Source organism: Pipistrellus hanaki (assembly GCF_964339955.1).
Source record: "Pipistrellus hanaki genome assembly, chromosome: 3".
Classification (NCBI taxonomy): Eukaryota; Metazoa; Chordata; class Mammalia; order Chiroptera; family Vespertilionidae; genus Pipistrellus; species Pipistrellus hanaki.
Window position 1 is genome coordinate 20,242,797 of NC_140505.1, and position 23,830 is coordinate 20,266,626.

The window sequence follows — 23,830 nt, forward strand, 5'->3', positions numbered from 1 at the left end:
CAGAGAGCTACAAGGAACCCTCTATGATGAACTCTTATCCCCACCTCCCCCAGCCTCCAGTCCAATCCCACCCCGCTCCGCCTCGTCCACCTCGTGGGCTTAGCCAAGCGCCCAGCTGGCTGGGTGGTTTGTTCACGTGTCCTTCTCCCGGTGCCTGGGAGCGAGCATTCTTGGCCATTTCTTCGGCGCCTGTCACCCCGTGAATGCTCCATAAACCAAGGAGGGGGCATGACCAGTCAACCCCGACATTCTCATCTGGGGAACTGAAGCACGAAACCAGGATGGGTGAAGGGAACATCCGGTCTGAAAGCCTCGTGCAAGTCTTCCCAGAAAGGCGCGGGGCGCCTAGGAGACACACACACACACCCCGGGCAGAACGAGGAGACACGCCCCCGACCCCGCGAGGCCCTAACCAAGCAAGCCTCTCCACCCCCCAAGCCTCTCCACCCCCCCAAGCCTCTCCCCACCCCCCAAGCCTCTGCACCCCCTAAGCCCTTCCCCCCCAGCCCCTCCACCCAAGCCTCTCCCCACCCCAAAGCCTTTCCACCCCCACGCCCCTCCCCGCCAGCCTCCCCACCCCCCAGCCTCTCACCCCCCAGCCTCTCCCCACCCCCCAAGCCTCTCCACCCCCCAAGCCTCTGCACCCCCAAACCTCTGCACCCCCCAAGCCTCTCCCCACCCCCCAAGCCTCTGCACCCCCAAGCCTCTGCACCCCCCAAGCCTCTCACCCCCCCAGCCTCTCACCCCCCAGCCTCTCCACCCCCCCAAACCTCTGCACCCCCCAAGCCTCTGCACCCCCCAAGCCTCTCCACCCCCCCAAGCCTCTCCCCACCCCCAAGCCTCTGCACCCCCAAGCCTCTGCACCCCCCCAGCCTCTCACCCCCCCAGCCTCTCACCCCCCAGCCTCTCCACCCCCCCAAGCCTCTGCACCCCCCAAACCTCTGCACCCCCCAAGCCTCTCCACCCCCCAAGCCTCTCCACCCCCCAAGCCTCTCCACCCCCCAAGCCTCTGCACCCCCCAAGCCTCTCCACCCCCCCAAGCCTCTGCACCCCCCAAGCCTCTGCACCCCCATGCCCCTCCCCGCCAGCCTCTCCACCCCCACCCCAAGCTTCTCTACCCCCAAGCCCCTCCACCCCCCAAGCCTCTCCACCCCCCAAGCCTCTGCACCCCCCATGCGTCTCACCCCCAAGCCCCTCCACCCCCCAAGCCCCTCCATCTCCACGCCCCTCCCCGCCAGCGTGGCCGGGCCAGACCCAGGGGCGCACGGGGCGGGGGAAAAAGGGGCACGTGCGCGCAGGAGACGGTCAACAGGGGGCCTCCCAGCTTGGGACGCGGAGGCAACAACCTGCCAGGAGCCGCTCGGCGGCAGGAGGGGCGGCGGCGCAGCCGGAACTACAAGTCCCAGGGGCGGCGGAGAGAGAGGCGGAAGGGACGGCCGGGGGCGGGACGGCCGGGGGCGGGCCGGGCTGGGGCGGGCGGATCGCGGCTGCAGGGCGGCAGGGCCACGTTCTGGCTGCTGGCACTCCAGGAAGACCATGTCCGGGGGCAGCAGCTGCAGCCAGACCCCGAGCCGGGCCATCCCCGCCACCCACCGCGTGGTCCTCAGCGACGGCGTGCAGCTCCCGCCCGGGGACTACAGCACCACCCCCGGCGGCACGCTCTTCAGCACCACCCCGGGAGGTAGGCGCCGGCTCGGGGGTCCGGGCGGGCGGGCTGGGGGTGCGGAGGACGGTACGAGCGGGGCTTGGGGTCGACCACCGCCCGTTGGACGGGCGAGCCGGCGCAGGGGCGCGGGGGCTGGGAAGCACGGGGAAGGGGTTTGGGGGGCGCAGCGCGGGACACGGAGAGGACCCTGGGGAGCGAGCCGGTGGCCGCGTCCCGTTTTCTGCTGCTCTCCGGGCGCGTCCTGCAGAGCTTGGGGTTGCAAACCGCCCCATGAGGTCCCTCCTTCCGGGAGATGGCCGCGCGCCCCCCACCCAATCAGACAGGCAGGCTGCCAGGATTGCCACTGGCCGAGGCGTGCTGCATGCGCCTTGTGGGTGCTGGGGGCAGTTCGCAGGCGTTGGGATCAGGGTGCCCACGGATCAAGGAAGAGGACTGGCCTGGGGATTGGGTGTTTTTTTTTGGGGGGGGGGGGGCAGGTGGGAGGTTCTCTGTTGGGATACATGCCTCATGTAGAGTTCTTTTTTCCTTCCCGAGGTCCCCCCAGTTTTGCGTCCGGAGGTTGGGGGCTGAGGCTGCCCGCCTGCTCCGGCAGCCTCGCCGCCACCTGTGGCAGATTGCCCACCTACGTGTGTGGGAGCTCCGCCGAGGGACCCGGGGTGCGGGCAGGGCTGTGCAGACAAACACGTCCCTCCCTCCGAGGGGGAGGGGGACCCGTGTGACCTCCCTAAGAGTGGATGAGGAAGAGGAAGCTGAGTTGGCACGGGCTGGTGCCAGCTTTGGGCTGCCCTCCGCAGCCAGGCATTCCCTCCCAGCCCCGGAGCCCCGGCGCGGAGGCGCTGATGAAACCTGCCCGCTTGTTTGCATAATGAAATCCTCCTCCTCGTGGCTCACGTCCCTCCCATCCTCCTGTTGCCCTCACCTCTTTTGCCCTTCCTCCTCCTACACCCCCCTTTTCACCCCCTTTCTGCTGTTTCTGCCCAAACTGCTAGAAAACGGCCACAGATCCTAGGCGGCGCTGAGACCAGGGTGCGGGCGGGCGGGCGGGGGCGGGGCGCAGCCGCATCTGCCAGCGTTCGGGGCCACAGGCTCATTTTTCCAGGCAGCTGTCCCTCCACCAGCCAGCGCTGGGGCAGTTGGATACAAAACATGCAAAGTTAGAATCGTTAGGGCATCTTAGATGCCACCTTCTTCCACAGACCACGGCACCGAGGCCCCAAAGCTTAAGAACACGTGTCCATTGTCCAATTTTACACTTTTCCCAAGCTGAGCAAGAAATAGCAGCCATATGCAGAGTGAGAAAGCTGCTCTCTCTCCTTTTAAAAATGACCCCAGGAGCCGAAACCGGTTTGGCTCAGTGGATAGAGCGTCGGACTGCTAAAAAATGATGCTTCTATTCTACTGAAAGGTCCAGGGGCACGCACCTTGGTTGTAGGCACATCCCCGGTGGGGGGTGTGCAGGAGGCAGCTGGTCGATGTTTCTCTCTCATTGACGTTTCTAACTCTATCCCTCTCAATTCCTCTCTGTGTAAAATCAATAAAATATATATTTTTAAAAATGACCCCAGGAAAAGTTCCCAGGGACTCTTCCTGCCACTCTTGACTCAAATTCCTTTCCCGGCCCGCCCTTATGTTTGTAGTCCAAGCTGCTGTGCTTTGTCTGGGTCCTGATGTGTCTTTCAGGGCCTCGCCCAACAGTTTGGGGGATTTCCTCGGGTGAGGGTGTGAGTCTGCGGCTCAGGGTGGACACTGAGGCAGGCCTGAAGGCTCAGGAGGCCCTTTAGTGCCAGAAGGGGGAAGATCAGACTGGAAGCAGTACCCAGCAGTGCTGTTCATAGGGAACTCTCCGCTTCTGCTTTGGACTGGGAAATGGGTGTTTTTTGGCAGGCCACAGCAAACCCTCCTTTCTTTGAGGGTCTTTAGAGAGAGGACGAGGCTTCTGCCTCGGAGTGTAACCAGAAAAGCCAGCAGGGCCAGGAGCCTAAATACCAGTCTTTCTTGTCTGGGGTATCCAGTGGGGCAGACACAGCTCACAGTCAGTAACTGGAGAAGCCTGCTTGCCTCTGCCTCCGTTAGCCACGGTGTGAAATCTTCCTCCAAAACACACTTTACCCTAACCCCTTTGCCAGAGGGCAGAGAAGCTGGAACTAATGAGAAAGGGTCCTTCTGTTTCATGCTGTTTTCAGTCTTCCAGGCGCAGGCAGTTGAGTTACTGGGACCTCATTTAAATGCAGATTCTGATTCTGTAGGTTCTGGGGTAGGGTCTGAGATTCTGCATTCCTAATTAGCTCCCGGGGATTGCTTTAAACGCCACACAATCGTCCCTTCCTTATCCATGGCTTCACTTATCTTGGTTTCTGTGATCCCTGGTCCAAAAAGATTTAGTGGGAAATTCCAGAAATAAAAAAAGTAGGTTTTACATTGCACCTCTTTCAGATCACAATGAAATTTTATGGCATCCTTCTCTGTGCCCCCCGGGTAGGGAATCATCCCTTTGTCCAGCATATGCACGCTGAACATGCCATCCGCCCGGCCGTCACTTAGGGTTTGGTACTGTCCGGGGTTTCAGGCATCACTAGAGGTCTTGGGATGTGTGTGTGTGTGTGTGTGTGTGTGTGTGTCCCATAACAGGGGGCTACTGTACTCAGAAATTAGTGAAACAAGACTTCCTCACTTTTTCACACCTTGGGGTCTGGAAGAAAAAAAATGATGCTTCTATCCAGGTAAACTTTTCTTGAAGTCGGGTGTGGCATCAATCTTTAAACCAGGGTCTGGAGAGAGAGCCTGCGTGGGGGCCTGCACTCACTCACAGGAGATGCCAGGAGCTATTGAAGGAAGTGACCCGCAGTCACTCTTGGTGAATATGGTACCGCCGTGTTTGTCCCTGGGGGAAAAAGGGGTGGCCATCTTCATTCCAGTGACTCCAGTTTACTTTCCAGGGTCATTGATCACCACTATCAACATACATACACACACACACACACACACACACACACACACACACACACGAGCTGAGCCACTGATCTGAAGTTAAATGTCTGGAGAACATAAGAGGAATTTGCTGAAGGGAGTATGGTTTATGAATATTTGAGCCCATGGAGTCGTGAAAATCTCCGGAGCACCACAGACCAGCAGAACGTTTGGAATGGGTCAGAAGCTTTCCTCTGTTCCACCCCTCCCTAATCCCCCTCCATGTTCCCAGTTCCATGTTAGACATAGGACCCCAAAGCCGACAGGGGGTTGCTTGGGTAGGAGTCATACGTAAGCCCTATGCCTGGATAAACTTCACCAGAGGTCAGCAGGTAGGGCTGCAGGTGTTAATGACACCTTGTTTGGTTAGACAGACTGTGTGCCCAGGAAGCTTACCTTGGAGCGGCTCCCAAGCGTTCGGTTATGGAACAGAGTGCCGGGAAGAGGGGGAGGTCACCGGGCACTGAGGCTGGAGTCCCGGTGTCCCGGGGCCTTAGTCACACAGAGGACACTACATCTCACTGTTAAGGACAGGTTAAAAGTAGTTGGACATTGCCGAAACCGGTTTGGCTCAGTGGATAGAGGGTCGGTCTGTAGACTGAAAGGTCCCAGATTCATTTCCGGTCAAGGGCATGTACCTTGGTTGTAGGCACATCCCCGGTGGGGGGTGTGTAGGAGGCAGCTGGTCCATGTTTCTCTCTCATCGATGTTACTAGCTCTCTATCCCTCTCCCTTCCTCTCTGTAAAAAAAACAATAAAATATATATATTTTTAAAAAGTAGTTGGACATTAAGGCAGTGAGGGAAATACAATAAGCCTCTTTTCTTTCTTAATTTATTTTTTTCCATTGATTAAATTTTTTATTTTATTTAATTCTTTATTGTTGAAAGTATTACATGTCTCCTTTTCCCCCCATTGACCTCTCCCAGCCCGCTCCCACCCGCAGCACAAGATGGGCCTCTCTCCACACCGACCTGAGCTTCCTTTTAAAGCATTTAGAACATCCCTCACTATGTCCTTCTTAGAGACTTTGATGGGGTCTTGATTGTAGAGCATCCCAAACTCGCTTCAATCCCCACGAACCTCCCTGTCTTTGAGACATTTACCACATCCAGAATTGAAATTAGTCTGACCTCAAGGGGATTGGCTTTCTAGTTGAAGAAGATGAAGACATACTTGGAGTAGAATTCTAAGCATCCAAGTTGTATCTGTAGAATGAAGCAATTAGACAGACAGCCCCCTTCCCCCCAACCCTGTGACCAGTAGAACTTGTATGATACTCAGGTGAGAAATGCCCACTTAGAGCTGTCACCCTGGTAAGCCTCACATTCTGACAGTGCAGACGGAGCTGTTGGGTGGTAATTGCATTCAAAGGTTTACATATTTTTTTTCCAATTATCCTCAAAGGTGGTGGGGCTTACTGTTCGTAAGAGGAGTGTGATTTTCTTTTTCCTGAAAGAACAAAAGGTTTTATTTATTTTTTATTTTTAAATATATTTTATTGATTTTTTTTTTTTTTTTACAGAGAGGAAGGGAAGAGGGATAGAGAGCTAGAAACATCAATGAGAGAGAAACATCGACCAGCTGCCTCCTACACACCCCCTACCGGGGATGTGCCCGCAACCAAGGCACATGCCCCTGACCGGAATCGAACCTGGGACCCTTCAGTCCAAAGGCTGACGCTCTATCCACTGAGCCAAACCGGTTTCGGCAAAAGGTTTTATATTACCAAATTTGGTGAAAGGGCCAGCAGGGTGGTACCATCTTTATCCGTTGGTAGTGGGGCATTTTCTCGTAGGGGGTTTTAATCAGTCCTTCCAGAAGAGGAGTTAGGAAGGGGATTGTACTGAAAAAATGGATTGTTTCCCAAGGAAAGTTTTTAATGAAAGTGGTTCGTTTGTACACATAGATTCTTGCATGCTCAGACAAATGAAAAATGTGTTACTTTCTGGTCTTCCCTCAATCCATGCCAGTGTTTTTTCTCGATTATGATTCATAATAAATGAATCATGTGTATTTGTTTACGTGTTTGTGCCCTAGGTTGGCCCGGGAGCTCTCTCAGAGCTGTCTTACTCATCTCTGTGTCTCCACAAGTGAGTGCCAGGTCTGGTGTTTAGGATGTGAAGAGTTGAGAAGAGGCCTGGAATGAAACTATTCTCAGACCCTGGCCAGTGCTTGAGTGTTGTCATGTGCACCAAAGGGGCACCGGTTCAGTTCCTGATCAGGGCACATACACAGGTTGCCACTTTGGTCCCTGGTTGGGTATATGCCGGAGGCAACTGATCAATGTTTCTCTCTCACATCAATGTGTCTCTCTCCCTCACCCTCTCTCTCTCAAATCAATAAAAACATTTTTAAATAATAAAGCATTAATCAGGGTAACCTACTTTCTTTACCACCAGGCCTGGGTCTGAGCTGGCTTAACAATAACATTTATAGGGTATAATTGTTTATATTGGAATGTCCAATGGGCAGAAACTTTCTGAACTTTCCCACTGATTTCAGTGTTACAGATAATAGTATTCTTGATATTACTTTCCTCTGTTATTATTGAGCAGAAAGTAGAAGGAAGTGACTTTTTTTACACTGAAGAAGTTAGTTTTGGGGCCAGGGGCCTCAGACGCTGGAATCAACGCTCCTTATTTACATGTTTGCAACCAGCATCACTGATTGGGCAGGAGCAGGTGACATCGCCCAGGGCATTTGGGTGCTGAAAGACATGGGCAGATGTCATCTCAAAGGGGGCCTTGTAATCCAATGTCTGTGCCCATGGGCGTTCATGAGAGGCCCAGAGATCAGGCCTTGATTATCACCAGCTGCCCAGAGAAACTTGTGTTGATGAGAATGGCCGTATCACTTGGCTATTGCTGTCTAACAAGCCATCACAAAGCTAGTAACTTCAGCAACATTCCTTGAGCTTTCCTTGGTGATTTTGCCTACACTCTCATCTGGCTTCATACAGTTGACAGCTCGATTGCCCTTGGCTAGAAGGTCCAAGATGGCCTTACCCACATATCTGGGGCTTTGCTGGAGACAAGGCTGGGAGCTCTCTGTGTCTTCTTCAAGAGACTAACCTGACTTATTTAGTTGGCAGTTTTCAAGGTCTCTTAGGGCTCAGGCTTAGAAGTCACATATCATCACTTACACTGTATTCTGTTGGTCAAAGCAAGACACAGGGCTAGCCCAGATTCAAAGAGAGGGGAGCCCTCGTCAGTTTGGCTCAGTGGATAGAGCGTCAGCCTGCAGACTGAAGGGTCCCTGGTTTGATTCTGGCCAAGGGCATATGCCAAACTGGATTAGTTTGAAAAGAAGGGGAAAAAATGGACTCGTAAATTGAGAAGTCTGTGTGTGTAAAGCCATAATAAGAAGTGCTAGAGCCCTAGCTGGTTTGGCTCAGTGGATAGAGCATCGGCCTGCAGACTGAAAGGTCCCAGGTTTGATTCCCAGTCAAGGGCATATGCCTGGGTTGTAGGGTAAATCTCCAGTAGGGGGCATGCAGGAGACAGCCAATCAATGATTCTCTATTATCATTGATGTTTCTATCTTTCTCTCTCCCTCTCCCTTCCTCTCTGAAATCAATAAAGATATATTTTTTTTAATATTTCTCTTTTTTTATTTTTTAAATATATTTTATTGATATTTTACAGAGAGGAAGGGAGAGAGCTAGAAACGTCGATGAGAGAGAAACATCGACCAGCTGCCTCTTGCACACCCCCTACCGGGGATGTGCCCGCAACCAAGGTACATGCCCTTGACCGGAATCGAACCCGGGACCTTTCAGCCCGCAGACCGACGCTCTACCACTGAGCCAAACCGGTTTCGGCAATAAAGATATATTTTTAAAAAGGGGGGTGGGTGGGAATAACTGCCTTCGAATGAGGGAAGCCACGTGTGTGACTACGGATCGGTGGAGTTATGGGGCCCATGTTTTCAGACCATTTTCCATAAGAGCCAAAGCTCAAAAAATGGTCTCTGAGGGAACTTAACTGGCCAGCAGAGCCAAGGCCAGGGGTAGAAGCAAACCAGAATCATAAGCCTGTGAATCCGCCCTGGATTTAAGAACAGAGGACACCTTCCAGAAAACACTGAGTCATCGATCCCAGGCCCCATTTCCAAGGCCTTGTGTCCAGCTCCACAAAGCAAACCATACAGATGGGGCCATGATGCCAGACCACTGGGCAATGCATTCCACTTCCTGTCATGCCTCCCCGTACTCTCCATTACCTTCTCTTTCCCTTCAAGTGGCCGGGCTTTGGGGACATCCCATTTGAACATCCTTGATTTTCTGGCCATAGGATGGAGTCGAGTTTTTGAGCCCAGCAGTCTAAAAGTGGGTGAGAGTAAGAATACCAGGAGGTACAGGCGAGTTCTGAACTCCCTTTGGTTTCCTGGTGATACATATAGTGCGGAAGTTAAGAACCAGGTCTTTTGTCTTAGAGAGAGAGACAGAGAGAGAGAGAGAGAGAAGAAAATGAATTTCTCTTCTAAGCTCCTCAGAGTAAAAGGGTAAATAAAGCCAGCCTATATTACTTTGCCAGAGCTGCCATAACGAAATACCACAAACTGGGTAGCTTAAACAGTAGAAATGTATTTTCTCACTGTTTTGGAGGCTGGAAGTCCAAGATCAAAATGCAGGCAGGGTTGGTTTCTCCGGAGACCCCTGTCCTTGGCTTGCAGACAGGCTCTCTCTTACCGCTGCTTCGCATGGTCGTGGTTGTGGCCATGGTTTGTTCCTCTGTGGTGCCTCCCTCTCTCTCTCTCTCTCTCTCTCTCTCTCTCTCTCTCTCTCTCTCTCTCTCTCTTTCTCTCTCTCTCTCCCTCTCTCTCTCTCTCAGGACACCAGCATGTTGAATTAAGGCCCCACCCCATTGCCTTCCTTTTAACTGAATGGCCTCTTGAGAGACCTTATCTCCAAGTACATTGAGGGACTAGAGGTTGGGACCTCAACCTGTGAATTCGGGGGGACACGATTCACACACAAAACAAGGCCCCTCCCATTTCTGTGTAATGGAGGCATTTCAGAAGGGCACTCTCCCTGATAGTCATGAATTTCTGGGGTCCCTCCACCCTGCTCTGTGCGGCACTTTGAAGTGTTTGGGGGAGTAAATAATTATTTTAGCTATTTTGTTCTGAAAGCCTCTGAAAAAGCCTTGTTCTTCCTGTTTAATTTTCAAATAAACTGGCCCTACTTCCCTCCCAGGGGATTCCTTAGGAGAGAGGGACTAACCAAGGGGCCTTTGCCGCTCGATGATCACCGCTAGTTGGTGTTCTTGGAGCTTCCTGAGGTGCCCGGCACCCGAGAAACGCCTGGGTCTCGGTTCTCTTTGCAGAGCTGGTGGGGGCAGAGGTGAAGGAAGAGCTTGGACTGAGCACACGATGCTTCTCTCACCATGACTTTCTCCCTGGCAAGTCAGCTCCGCTTGCCAAACAGACAGCTCAGCCAGGAACGCTGCCCAGACACTCGGGGTTCCTGCCTGGGGGTCATGGTGGTGGGCGACCCCTGGTAGACCCTGGCTCGGCTGTGCCCTGGCCTCCAGGCTGATCCAGAGCTGGTGAGAGCTGGATGTAAAACTGCCCGGATTACTTTGTCCTCGGGCTGCTGGCTGGCTGGCTGGCTTCTGAGCACAGGCATTCAAACCTCCCCTGACCCTGTTGTGAAATGCTCTCCCTTTCCCTGGAATGGGAACAGCAGTTCTAGGAATTCCATTCTTGTGCTTCTGCCGGGCCTCATGTCCTGCTCGGGGGAAGAATGCTCCTGCCAGGGGAGGCCCAGGGGGAAGTGAGGGATGAGCTGGTCTCAGTTTACAGGCGTCGCATCCAGCAGCCCTTGGAACCCGTGCGGGTGCTGTGGGGAGATGGAGGAGGAATGAAGGCAGGTCTGTCTCAGGGAACATCCTGTTCTGGCCAAACACTCCGAAGAAATAAAAAGTCTGAAGACCCATGTAGTTTTTTCAGTTGCCAGTGCGACTGACGACTGCCTTGCTGACTTTAAACAGGTTTGTGTCTAGGGCTGGAGATAAGACAGGCGAGGCCTGCCTCTGGATGTCTGGGTGACTGACGGGGTGGGGTGGGGGGAACCTTTCTAAGTCTCAGTTTCCTGCCTGTGGGTGGAGGGGAATGTATCTCCCTCTCTGGGGGACGCTGAGACCCAGCACGGCAGGCTGTGAGTGCAGGGTCTGGCTCACAGGCAGGCGGCGATGACTGGGGGTGGTAGCTGTGGTCACCTCACCTGAAAAGCTTAGCATTCGTGTATGCAATACTGTACTGGCCTCAGGGGCCGTCAGGAAATGCTCCTTGGCCGCCACACAGCTTCTGGCCTGCGTGTGTGCGTGTGCGTGTGCGTGTGTGTGTGTGTGTGTGTGTGTGTGTCTGTGTGTGTGTGTGTGTGTGTGTGTGTGTGCGCTCTCCTCTCGCTGATTTTCTTTCCACAGCAGTGGTGTGGTTTATTCTCACAAATGGTTTGTTCTCCAAGGAGTCAAGACATTCATTACCTTACTTCATCTTCAGGGCGCTCCTGCGAGCTGTGGATTTTGTTAGTCACCTCCTCTCAGAGCTGAGGAATGAGTCTGCCCTCGGGGTCAAGGGGCTGGTGCACAGAACCGCTGCCTCCAGGCCTCATGCTGTTTGTGCCACTTTAAGCACCTGCCAACGAGGAGGTCCTAAAAATACATGGCAGCGTAGCAGAGCTGGAACAGACCCTAGAGATTACCGAGAAAGCCTGGCTCGGGGTGCGTGCTTTAAAAATAGCTCCGTGAGCCTAGTCCACAGCCCTTGTTTACAGGTGAGGAAACCAGACCCTGGGGGGGGGGGGTCCTAAGTCACTATATACCTTCAAGCAAACTGTCCTCACCAGCAAGAATGTCTTGGAAAACATGCCCTTCTTGTATGTGGTGCACATCTGGAGTTGAAAGTCCCAAAAGACACTGGCTACCAAACATGCCAGAGCCAGCGGTGGTTCCCGAGGCATGTCTCTGTGGGCCCAGAGTGGATGGAGTAGAATCAGGGGCATAGAATGTGAGGGGATTGATAATTCTCAGGGGGAAAGGGGTGTCTGTGTGGGGTGCACAGGAAAAGACTGGACAAAAATCATACACCTATGGATGTGGACCATAGGGGGCAAGTAAGGGCAGAGGGTAGGGTGGGAACCAGGTAGAGGGGAGCTATCTGGGGGGGGGGGGCAATTGAAATAATCTGAACAATAAAGATTTATTAAATTTTATATAGTTTTTGACTGATTTTTAAAAAAATATATTTTATTGATTTTTTACAGAGAGGAAGAGAGAGGGATAGAAAGCTAGAAACATTGATGAGAGAGAGACATCGATCAGCTGCCTCTTGCACACCCCCTACTGGGGATATGCCCGCAACCAAGGTACATGCCCTTGACCAGAATCGAACCCGGGACCCTTCAGTCCCCAAGCTGACGCTCTATCCATTGAGCCAAATTGGTCTCGGCTAAATCTTTTTTTTTTTTTTTTTTTAAAGGATGGAGGAAGCCTTCCCCTCCCCACAGGTCTCTTCCCAGGATTGTTTTCCTCTCCCTTGATTTGTCCCAGTTTTGACTGTCCATTGGTTCCTGGTGTGCATGGGACCAAATAAATGGTGAAATACATCACCTGAAGCCATACAGGTCATAATATCTAGGCCAGTGGTCAGCAAACTCATTAGTCAACAGAGTCAAATATCAACAGTACAACCATTGAAATTTCTTTAGAGAGCCAAATTTTTTAAATGGAAACTATATAGGTAGGTACATTATTATTAACTTAATTAGCGTGCTCCTAAGCTGGCCTTTGCTAAAAACTCAAGGGGCCAAAGGGCCGCATGTGGCTTGCGAGCCGCGGTTTGCCGACCACTGCCCTAGCTATTATGACCTGTATGGCTTCGGGTGACATAGTTCACCATTTTATTTGACATATTTCACGTGTTAGGGGGTTTGTGTCTGCCACTGTTCTAATCCACACCATAACCCCCTGAAGTTGGCACTCTCATCATCATCATCCCCATTCTACAGAAGAAGAAATGGAGGCACCAAGAGATTGAGTAATAACTTGCCCGGAGTGGTGAGAGCTAGCACATAGGAGAGCTGGGTTTCTAACCACCAGGCTGTAGGAAGAGCAGCAAGTATTCATCCTGAGATGTTGCCCCCACTCCCTCTCTCCACAGGTCAGGGAACTCCTGCAGCCACTGAACTTGTATTTCCCCCACACAGGCTTGTACAGGGATTCATTTTAAAAGCCTTTCAGCTAGAAAATAGCCTCAGTTCTTCTCTTCAGGCAGTTCAAGACCAAACCTTGAACTCTGCCCTCCCTCGAACCCCATCCACAAGAGGATCCCCGCTACACGGATCTGAAACATGCTTTGAAAGGTGGGGAATCCACTCTGCCCTCCTGCCCTGCTGGGGGACACGGTTCTGGGTTCCCCTGCTCTGCACCTCCAGTCTCTCCAGTCTAGGTTATCCCCTGGCCACCTCCCCTACAACCCCCTCACTTTGGGGCAGTGCAGAATTGTGGGTTTTTTGGGGTGACATGGATGTTTCTCTGGCTCAGGCTGCCTGGAAGCTGGAAGACAGGGCTGATGGGGACTTGGTATCTCTGTCCCCACTGACACACACAGGGTAGATCTCTCCCCTCTCCCTTTGTGGTCCACATACTCACCTCTGTTTTTAGACTTCACAGTTGACTGTATTCATTTGTTTATAATCTTTCTCTGACTAAATTACGGGTGTCTGAGGTCAATAATACTAGAGCTAACTTACTTGTATCCCTAGCGACTAGCAGGGTACAGAGGGCTTCTGTGGGTAATAAATGCACTCCTACTTTTGGGACATAGGATTAAACAAAGATTGATAATGTGTAGGTGAGGGTTACATAGTCCCCATCCTTGAATACAGGGTGTGGGGGTCAAGTCTAGCGTGCACAGGGGCCAGGAATACACCAGCATAGAGAGGTGCAAGAGGGTGAGCTCACCATGCCACTTCTCCAGCTCTGCAGAAGCCTCCCCCGCCCCCCAGGCTTTTGGGGGGAGTCTACCTATTTTAATCCTCACTGGAGGATATATTTTCAATTGATTTCTTTAGAGAGAGTGGAGAGAGTAAGGAGGGGGAGGAGAGAGAGATATCAATTGGTTGCCTCCCGCGTGCACCCCAACCAGAAATCAAGCCTGCAACCCAGGTATGTGCCTTGGACTGGGAATCAAACCCCAAGAGTCCGAGGGCCGTCACTCTAACCACCAAGCCGAACTGGCCAGGACTAACCAAAAAAGTTTTAACTTGATTTACTAGAAAAGGAAATTCAGAACCTATATCCTTACTTGTCTGTTGTCCTTGTATCCTTATTAGAATTTTGTATTTTTTAAAAATACTCAATGTAAAATGTTCAGTTGTTTGTGTTGGGTTTTTGTTTTGGTTTTTTTGTATGTGTGTTTTTGTTTGTTTGTGTGTGTGTGTGTGTGTGTGTAATTATACTAGAGGCCCAGTGCACAAAGTTTGTGCATGGGTAGGATCCCTAGTAGCTGATGGCTGAGGGATCTTACCCCTCCCGCTCTCACCCCTTGCTGCCGGCCCCACCCACTGGTGGAACTCCCTGTTGGGGGGACAATTTGCATATTAGGCTTTTATTATGTAGGATTATTCTGTCTTCTTTTGTATATGCTTAATTTTTTCATAATAAAAGTATTTTAAACTTACTGTATGTAAATACTTAATATTTGTAAATAGTTAAAACTCAAAAGTGCTAAAAGGCTTCTAACAAAACAGCAACCTCTTGCCTCTCCCACCCCCATCTCACCCTTCAGAAACAACTAACAACATTTTTCACAAACCGGTTGAGCTCAGTGGATAGAGCGTGGGTCTGCAGACTGAAAGGTCCCAGGTTTGATTCCAGTCAAGGGCATGTACCTTGGTTGTGGGCACATCCCCAGTAGGGGGTGTGCAAGAGGCAGCTGGTCGATATTCTCTCTCATCGATGTTTCTAGCACTCTATCCCTCTCCCTTCCTCTCTGTAAAAAATCAATAAAATATATTTTTAAAGAAAAAAATATTTTTCAGTTCTTTCATCAATTGACTTGCTTTTTTGATAGACGATAATTTATTAGCATGTATACACCACCCTTTCTCTCCTCCCATTCTTCCAATATAATTATGTCACAAAATTTTAAAAACACATATTCATAATTTTTATTGCTATGACTCCATGAGCCAAGTATGGAGTTTCTATTTTTTACAACTTAAAAAAAATTGCTTCATTTAAAAATGTGCTTAGTTTTGCTTGGCTGGCATGGCTCAGTGGTTGAGCGTTGACCTATGAATCCAGAAGGTCAAAATTCGATTCCCGGTCAGGGCACATGCCCAAGTTGTGGGTTCAATCCCCAGTGTGAGGTGTGCAGGAGGCAGCTGATTAATAATTGTCTCTCATCATTGATGTTTCTCTCTTTCTTTCTCCCTTCATCTTTGAAATAAATAAAAATATGCTTAGTTTTCATTCAGTAAATCTTCCCATATCCTCTAGTGCCTCTTTTTAAAAATATATTTTTTATTGATTACAGAGAGAAAGGGGGAGGGAGAGAGAGATAGAAACATCAATGATGAGAATCATTGATCGGCTGCCTCCTGCACGCCCCCTACTGGGGATTGAGCCTAAAACCCAGGCATGTGCCCTTGACTGGGAATCAAACCAGGGACCTTTCAGTCTGCAGGCCAACGCTCTATCCACTGAGCCGAACCAGCTAGGGCTCTAGCACCTCTTATTATGGCTTTACACACACAGTCACACTTCTCATTTTATGAGTCCATTTTTTCCCCCTTCTTTTCAAACGAATTCAGTTTGGCTTCTCTAAATCTGCCGCACAGCTATGGACATAGGATTCCCTGAAGCCTCCTTCTCTAATTTTGGAAGAATACATCCTCCTATCACTTTCTGAAAATATCTCTATTCTACTTTATTTGATTAGTTGTTGGCTGGATATAAAACTCAGTCAAAATGAATTTTCCCTCAAGCTTGACACAATGGCAAGCTTCCAGTGTTGCCATTAAAATTGTTTGTGCCATTCTTTTTCTCAGTCCTTGTTTGCACCTGTTGTTTTTTTCCCCTTCTGGCAAAATTTTAGGATTTTCGCTTTATCCTTGGTATTGTTAAGTATCACGATAAACAGTAAATTAGTGTTTTTAATTAATTGTACTGGATACTCAATGGGCATTTCATTCAGGAAATTCAGGAAACTGCTCTTTTAATTCAGGAAAATCCTTTTTTTTTCTATTTAAGTAAATTCCTTTTATTAATTTCTTCTCTTTCCTGACTTCCTGTTATCCAGTATTGAATCTTGAATTTATCTTTTTGCCTATTCATCTTTTTGTCTTTCTGTTCTTTAAAATCTTCTGCTTCCTTTATTGTTTCCTCCTATTAATTTATCCAGATCCTTCTTTCAATGTTGTAAGTTTTTTGTCAGAAATGTGTGGAGGCATTTGGCGAAGACTTCACCTGACAGCACCCTCCAGCACTGCCGCTCAGTGCCTCACAGGGACCTTTATATTTAAGAGTAAAATGAACAATGGGGGAGGTAAGGGCAGAGGGTGGGGTTGAGAACCAGGTAGAAGGGAGCTATGGGGGTAGGGGGAGGAGAAACAATTGTAATAATCTGAGCAATAAAGATTTATTAAATTAAAAAAAAAGAGTAAAATGCTCAAGAGCTGACTGGAAGCCTCTTGAGCTTTCTGCAGACTGGTGGCTAGCTGAGGATTTTCCTCCTGGGGAACTCCTCTCCAGATCTGTTATCTTTACTTATTATCCTGAAGCAGGGGAGGGGATTTGAGGCTCAGCATTCAGAAAGTCAGCTTTAACTTAACTTCCCCTCCCTCCTGGGGTGAGGAGGGCATGGCTGCCCTGTGTGTTACCAGCCCCCATCCCCTTCTAATCCCTGAACCCCCCTGGGCTTCACTTCACGTTATAACCCCCACCCCTGCATTTAGGTGTCACCTTTTCCCTCTCTGTTAGAACCATTCCTTTATTCACCTTCCCTCTTTCTATATTGTGATTTGGGAACAGTTTGAGCCTCACTTGCATCCGAGTTGGAGCCTGTGCTTCTGTTTCTTGGTGTTTTACATGACTTTTGAGAGGAGCCGCAGGAAAACTGCTGGGCTCTGCCATCCTGAAGCCTATTAGATCCTCCAAAACTCTTATTTGTAGGAATCTAGTGGAGTTGGGTCCTTTTCCCAAATATGGAGAGAGGAAGTAGGCCCTTGGCTAAAGCGGGTTGTGTGGAGACCGCCTGGTGTAATAGCCACACTCCCCAGCAGACTTCACCTGACAGCACCCTCCAGCACTGCCGCTCAGCGCCTCGCAGGGACCTTAGCATCTCCCTGGTGTCCACTTCCTGCCCCTAAAGGCAGGCCAAGTCCCCAGCACCAGGAGGCCACAGCAACCTTCCAGCCAAGAGTTCCTGTTTTTGACAATATGGAGCTGTGGTGTGTGTGTTAAGTTTTCCTCATCTCTGGGAGGTGTAGGGGAGTTTTCAGAAGATCACTAGTTTTGTTATTGATTTTTTTTTTTTTTTTTTTTTTTTACCCAGAGGAAGGGGGAGGGATAGAAAGCTAGAAACATCAATGAGAGAGAAACATCGACCAGCTACCTCCTGCATACCCCCTACCGGGGATGTGCCTGCAACCAAGGTACATGCCCTTGACCAGAATCGAACCTGGGACCTTTCAGTCCACAGACTGATGCTCTTATCTACTGAGCCAAACCGGTTTCGACCAGAAAATCACTGTTAACCAAAGCTGTGTCGTGGTGAATCCCATTAAGGGATGGAAGGAAAAAGGCTTAACAAGCCCAAGAGCTTTGTAGGAAACATTTCCACCACATTGATTTGTAGCTTCCGGTCCTCACCCTTCCCAACGAATCAGAGGTGGCTCTGTGGTCTCTCTCTCCCTCCCCACTCGGTGCCTTGTCAGCAGGCGTTCTGGGCACCACTGTTTACCCTCCGCAGCTAAAATGCCCCTGTGGTGGGTGTCTTAGATGCCTCTGCCATCACTTAGTTTATGGATTTTATTAGCACAATGAGGATTTGGCAAAAGTAGGTGTACAGTTGTGAGTGCGTGAAACAGTTCATTCATGTATTATTTTTTATTAATTATTGTATCGTTTTCCATACAAACAACTGTAAGCTTGCTTTTGCTCCACCTCGTAGTAAATTATATCCTGTTATGTATAAAAGGAAATTTGATACCACCACTATATATGGAAAGCCAGATTCCCTTGCCATTAATAGAAAGTAACTATAAAAGGACAAGAAGACAGTTTTAAATTCTAGCTGGATTCCCCTGCCTGCGGAAGGCTTTGAACCCGAGGCCTGCTTTCGGTTGAAAGGGGAGCAATTGGCAAATGTTGGTGAGCTGTTACATTACCTCAGAGGTGATCAGGAATAGCCGCTCACTGTTCACTGTCATTGGATGGATCAGCTGGGTCTCCCATGAGGACCCTGAGTCCTGTACTTTAGAAAACACCCTCTTTTAAGTATCACAGCAGGGTCTATGTGTTGTTTTAGGATAGTGACTAATTCTGTAAGACTTTGGTCCCCACCCCGGGGTGACACTTGTGACAGGAGAACAAAAAGAAAACGAATGGAATTCCGACCATCTAACAAACCTTGAAGTGCAGTGACGCCTCAGAGCAACGGATAAGCCAGTGCCAGGAACAGAGCAGGGTGGCACGGGGAGATGGACGTAACCAGAGACCCTTTGGGGGGCCCGTGGAGCCTCTGAGTCACTCCTCTCCACAGAGCCCAGGCAGGGATGTTCTCATTTTTACTAGTTGGGGAATGACTTAGTTTTTTTGTCCACACATTTGTAAACGGGAGTGAAAGATTCTGGATACCCCAGGAGGATCCTGGAAGGATGGGATGGAAAAGTGAGTAAAAAACATACCTTTTCCCCTGTGGGACATGATTGTCCAAGTGGTAATGCTGAGCTCCAGTTAGGTCAGTGGATTGGTGGGCTTCCAGGAGCGAGCACAGGGTGTGCCGTGCTCTGAGCGGAGACGGGATGCAGTCTGGTGGCCAGTGGGGCCCTTCTTCATCAGAGTAATGGGGAAGCAGGGCAATTTGGTGGCAGCAGAGTCCTAGGCACCTGAGTAAATCTCATTCTACCTTTTATAGGTCTGTCTTTATATATATATATATATATATATATATATATATATATATATATTTTTTTTTTTTTTTTTCACAGAGAGGAAGGGAGAGGGATAGAGAGTTAGAAACATCGATGAGAGAGAAACATCTTGACTGGAATCGAACCTGGGACCTTTCAGTCCACAGGCCAATGCTCTATCCACTGAGCCAAACTGGTTTCGGCTGTCTTTGTGTGTGTGTGTGTGTGTGTGTGTGTGTGTGTGTTTAGTATATTTTATTGATTTTTTACAGAGAGGAAGGGAAAGGGATAGTTAGAAACATCAATGAGAGAGAATCATCAATCAGCTGCCTCTTGCACACCCCCCGCTGGGGATGTGCCCGCAACCAAGGCACATGCCCCTAAACCGGAATCGAACCTGGGACCTTTCAGTCCACAAGCCAACGCTCCATCCACTGAGCCAAACCGGTTTCGGCCATATATATATATATATATATATATATATATATATATATATATATATATATATATGCTTTTTGGTTTTTTTTAATTTATTTTTAGAGAGGAAGAGAGAGTGAGAAACATCAGTCAGCTGCCTCCTGCACACCCCTATTGGGGATCAAGCCCACAACCCATGCACATGCCCTGGCCGTAATCAAACCACCATCCCTTCGGTACACAGGATGCCACTCGACCAACCAGCCAGGGCTACGGGCCAGGCTTTTACAGGAAAACCTGCTGCCTGTGCTGCGCCACGCCTCAGAGATGTGGAAAAATCAGCAGGCAGGGGGTTCAAAGTGGCTCTACCAGTGTCCCTGTTCCCTTCCAGGTACCAGGATCATCTATGACCGGAAGTTCCTGATGGAGTGCCGGAATTCACCTGTGACCAAAACACCCCCACGGGACCTGCCAACCATTCCGGGGGTCACTAGCCCCATAAGTGACGAGCCCCCCACTGAAGCCAGCCAGAACCACCTGCAGAACAGCCCTGAAGATAAGCCAGCAGGCGGTGAGTGGCCGGGCTGGGCCAGGGTCTTCTTTGGGGTGGGAATGTATGTGGCCTGAGAGTCCTAGCCACTAGGGGGAGTTCCAGGGAGGGACTGATGGTGACTGTCTCACCTGTGGAGCAGTCAGAGTCCAAAGGGGGGGAGGGGGGGGAGGATTGGGGGAATGGTGGGGAGAACTTTCCCCGTAAAAGGGGCCCAAGAGCCACAGAAAAGATGATTTGGCCTGACCAGGTAATCTAAGTGGGGAGATTGAGATGGAAGAGGCCCCACATAGCAACTTTCCTAAGTGTGCCTCTTTATATAATTGTTCCTAAAGCTGTACCTTGTATCCACAACCCTAGAAACACATCCACGATATTCATGTGCAGGAGACAACTTTTCAAAGACATGGTGTACATGACCTCCAGGATGCCTTATGTCAGGGTGTCATCCATTAGTGGATTCTTGATGAATAGTAGAAATGCAACCAGTTATTTGCAGGTTTGCCATGGGGTCTCTAAGCCCTTCTTATCCCTCCTTCCTTCCCCCCACATAATCAGAACAGGCCCCCGGGCAGAGGAGCGTGAGAATGTAATCTTTGTGGCACTGTGACTGGCTCATCAGCATGTCTGAGCTCTCCACTGTGGGAGGCTGCAGTGTAAGCACTTGCAGACAAACCGAGTCAGCCTGGAACTCGCTGGCCCTTCACCCGGAAGGCAGGACACCAGGCCAGACAGGAAGCAGCTGAGACCTCGGGCTGGGCTGGCTCTGCTGACAGCAACAGAATCCATCTCCCAGGAGCCTGCAGGCCATGAATCATAGTTACCTTGGGAACCCCACAGCCCAAGACAGTTGCCTTGCCTTTCAGGCTTGGAGAGCCGTGGAAGGGTGGGAGGAGACACAGAGCAATAAGGACGGCACTGGGTAGCGGGGTTTCCTGCGGTGTGTCAAAGGATGGAGAGAAGGATGAACAGATTCACATGGCTGTTGGCACGGTGCCTTCTACCCTTTTTGCTTCCAATCAAAGACTCCTGAAATGTTTCTAAAAAATATTTTTATTAATTTCAGAGAGGAAGGGAGAGGGAGAGATAGAAACATCAGTAATGAGAGAGAATCACTGATCGGCTGCCTCCTGCACACCCCACACTGGGGATTGAGCCCACAACCTGGGCATGTGCTCTGATCAGGAATTGAACCTTGACCTCCTGGTTCATAGGTCGAAGCTAAACCACTGAGCCATGCAAGCTGGGGCACTCCTGAAATTGTTAAGTCACTATCTGAAGGCTGTCCCTGGTCCCCACTTCCCAGTTTCTAGAACTGCTCTGGCCATAACAAATGCAGGGTTGGCCCAGTGGTGCCCCGGCAACAACTTTACCCACAATAATAACCTAGTAGTTTCTCACAGTTGACGGGTGTGATGGTAAGGAAGGGACACCATTTTTCATTTTGCTGAACTGGATGTAAGAAGCCAAGGCTCCTGGTCTTGGACCCACATATTTGTGTTAATATAACCAGAAGAAGAGGCCAGTGGTTTCTCTGTGGGGCTAGAAAACCTTGGGCCTTGCCCAGGAGATGCTGAATGAGGCAGTTCCATTCAAAAGAAAACCTGCAGCATGAATGCCTTGGCAGTTTTAGTGGAAACGGGAGTGAGGGCGGTGAGTGGCTGAATTATTGCAGGGTCAGTTTATTCCATGGGCAATCAGAGTATGCTGAGTAGGTTTTGGGATCTTTTTCTTTCTTTCTTTCTTTCTTTTTTTTTTTAACTGTCCCCAATTGCCAGGAAGCAGAATTCAATGCTGGAGAATGGTGGTGGGTTGTTTTTTTGTTTTGCTTTTTTAATATATTTTATTGATTTGTTACAGAGAGGGATAGAGAGTTAGAAACATCGATGAGAGAGAATCATCGATCAGCTGCCTCTTGCACACCCCCCACTGGGGATGTGCCCACAACCAAGGTACATGCCCTTGACCGGAATCAAACCTGGGACCTTTCAGTCCGCAGGCTGACGCTCTATCCATTGAGCCAAACCGGTTTCGGCTGGGATCATTTTCTTAACTAGAAGTTGGGACACATGCTCCAAAAAGCTCTATGGGATAATTAAGGACTTTTTTCTATGAAATTATATTATGTCAATTCACACGTAATCATTCATTCTTACAAAAAAATAATAAAAAATATACAAAATCCAGGACTATCACCTCTCTTGTGGGAGACCTGGCCTCTGTGCTTTTGGGGTTGAGGAAGCGAGCACAGCTGGATAAGGCACCTTCAGATCGATGTTTCCAGGAATACCCAGTGTAGTCCTGCCTTCCCTCCGTTCTCCTTGGCATCTAAATCTGGCCTCTGCTCTTCTTGTGGGAACACCAGAATGAAAAGATAACACATCTCCCTGGCTTCTAAAATGTCAGTTCTAGTGGTTGAGCGTCGACTTAGGAACCAGGAGGTCACGGTTCGATTCCCAGTCAGGCTGTGCCTGAGTTGCAGGCTTGATCCCCAGTGGTGGTGTGCAGGAGGCAGCCAATTGATTTGTGATTCTCTCTCATCATTGATGTTTCTATCTCCCTCCCTCCCTTTCCTTTCCTCTCTGAAATCAATAAAAATATATTTTAAAAAAAATAAAAATAGTCCTAGCTGGTTTGGCCAAGTGGATAGAGCGTCGGCCTGCAGACTGAAGGGTCCCGGGCTCAATTCCTGTCGAGGACATATGCCCGGGTTGCAGGCTCAATCCCCAGTAGGAGGCATGCAAAAGGCAGATGAACAATGATTCTCTCTCATCATTGATGTTTCTGTCTCTCTCTCCCTCTCCCTACCTCTCTGAAACCAATAAAAATATGTTTTAAAAAAATAAATAAAGCAAATGTCAGTTCTAACAGTCCCCATTGCTCATCTGGCCCTCCGTCCTTTCTCTCACCAGGTGAAGAGTCACAGTTTGAGATGGACATTTAAAGGACCAGCCACCAGATCGAGGATTGCCTCCGAGTCTCTCTGGCCCTTCTCCGGAGAAGAGTCACACCGCCAGTTACCATCCTGGGCAGCACTGGGTGTGGGGCCGACCACCCCAGTCCTCTGCTCCCTCAGTCAGGGCACCAGTCCCCCCTTCCTTTTGGTGAACACCAGCAGATACCTCTTTGTGCCTCCATTCGTGCAAGAGCTGGCACCCCAAGGGGAGTGACTCTCAAGAGCACACACACCCCACAGCCTGGGCCAGGAAGTGGACTTGGAGGAGCCCTTCTGAATGACCAACCGGCTCTCTTCCTCTGAGGGCACACTCCCCTTCCTTACGTTGGTGTGCTTGGGGAAGTCCCCCTCTCCTACTTCCTCCGCAGAGGAAATAAAAGCCACCTTTGCCCTTGGGCCAAAACTTCGCCCCTGTCTGAGCTTTTTTCTACTCCACGGGGATAGCAAAACACCAGCTACTCTGCACAGTGCATGTAAAGCACTTTCCTATGCATTATCTCATTCGATTCTCATGCTGATCTGTGACGGAAGTAGAGCAAATGTCTTCCTCATTTTACAGCTCAGAAGTCAAAATCACACTCTAGTAACTGAGTGGTGGGGCTGGGCTTGAACTGTGCTACTCTCCATCTCTTGTTTTCCCGTGGTGGGTGGCACCTCTTTTCTGGGCTTAGTTTCCTAAGCCTGGCACGTGTCCTATCACCTTCACTCTGTGCTTCATTCATGCAAGAATCAAAGGGAAGAGCTGAGCCTCAGCCAGTGTAGAGCCTCTTTGATCCATGTATCCCTTAGGGATACACACATGAGACAAGCCCCCTCTCTTTTTTTTTTTTTTTTCCACAAGCTATCTGCTTTACCATTTCATTGAAGCATACGATTTACCCATTAAGAAAAGTAGTACAAAAGAGCTTATATAGGATTAATAACCAGCAAGTGGTCCATGCAAATGGAGGTGACATTACATTTGTCCTGAGAAAGAGCGGGCTGGGCAGAGTCGGGCCCAGTGTTTCCGGAATCAGGTGGTCTTATGGATTCAGGGTGTGCAAGGACAGGACATCAAGTTGCCTGCTTTGGCCAGAACAGGCCATTTATGTGAGTGAAGATGGCTTTTATAAATGTCCAAAAAAGGCCAGA

The 23,830-nt window shown here is 49.9% G+C and overlaps 1 protein-coding gene across 1 annotated transcript; it reads left to right on the forward strand.

Moving 5' to 3' along the window:
- Window positions 1–1,415: 1,415 nt before the first annotated feature.
- On the forward strand, window positions 1,416–23,102 carry EIF4EBP1 (eukaryotic translation initiation factor 4E binding protein 1). The gene is made up of 3 exons (XM_084879765.1): window positions 1,416–1,681; window positions 19,585–19,764; window positions 22,656–23,102. Exons 1-3 carry the CDS (start codon window positions 1,537–1,539, stop codon window positions 22,685–22,687), a joined length of 357 nt encoding a protein of 118 aa, XP_084735891.1. The 5' UTR covers window positions 1,416–1,536; the 3' UTR covers window positions 22,688–23,102.
- The last annotated feature ends 728 nt before the right edge of the window (window positions 23,103–23,830 follow it).

What these genes read in the sequence shown, in the direction of transcription:
- EIF4EBP1 (XM_084879765.1), top strand. Translation starts at nt 1,537, where the DNA reads ATGTCCGGGGGCAGCAGCTGCAGCCAGACCCCGAGCCGGGCCATCCCC. An exon ending in CTTCAGCACCACCCCGGGAG is followed by an intron (nt 1,682 to 19,584) that starts GTAGGCGCCGGC and finishes GTTCCCTTCCAG; the next exon opens with GTACCAGGATCATCTATGAC. An exon ending in TGAAGATAAGCCAGCAGGCG is followed by an intron (nt 19,765 to 22,655) that starts GTGAGTGGCCGG and finishes TTCTCTCACCAG; the next exon opens with GTGAAGAGTCACAGTTTGAG.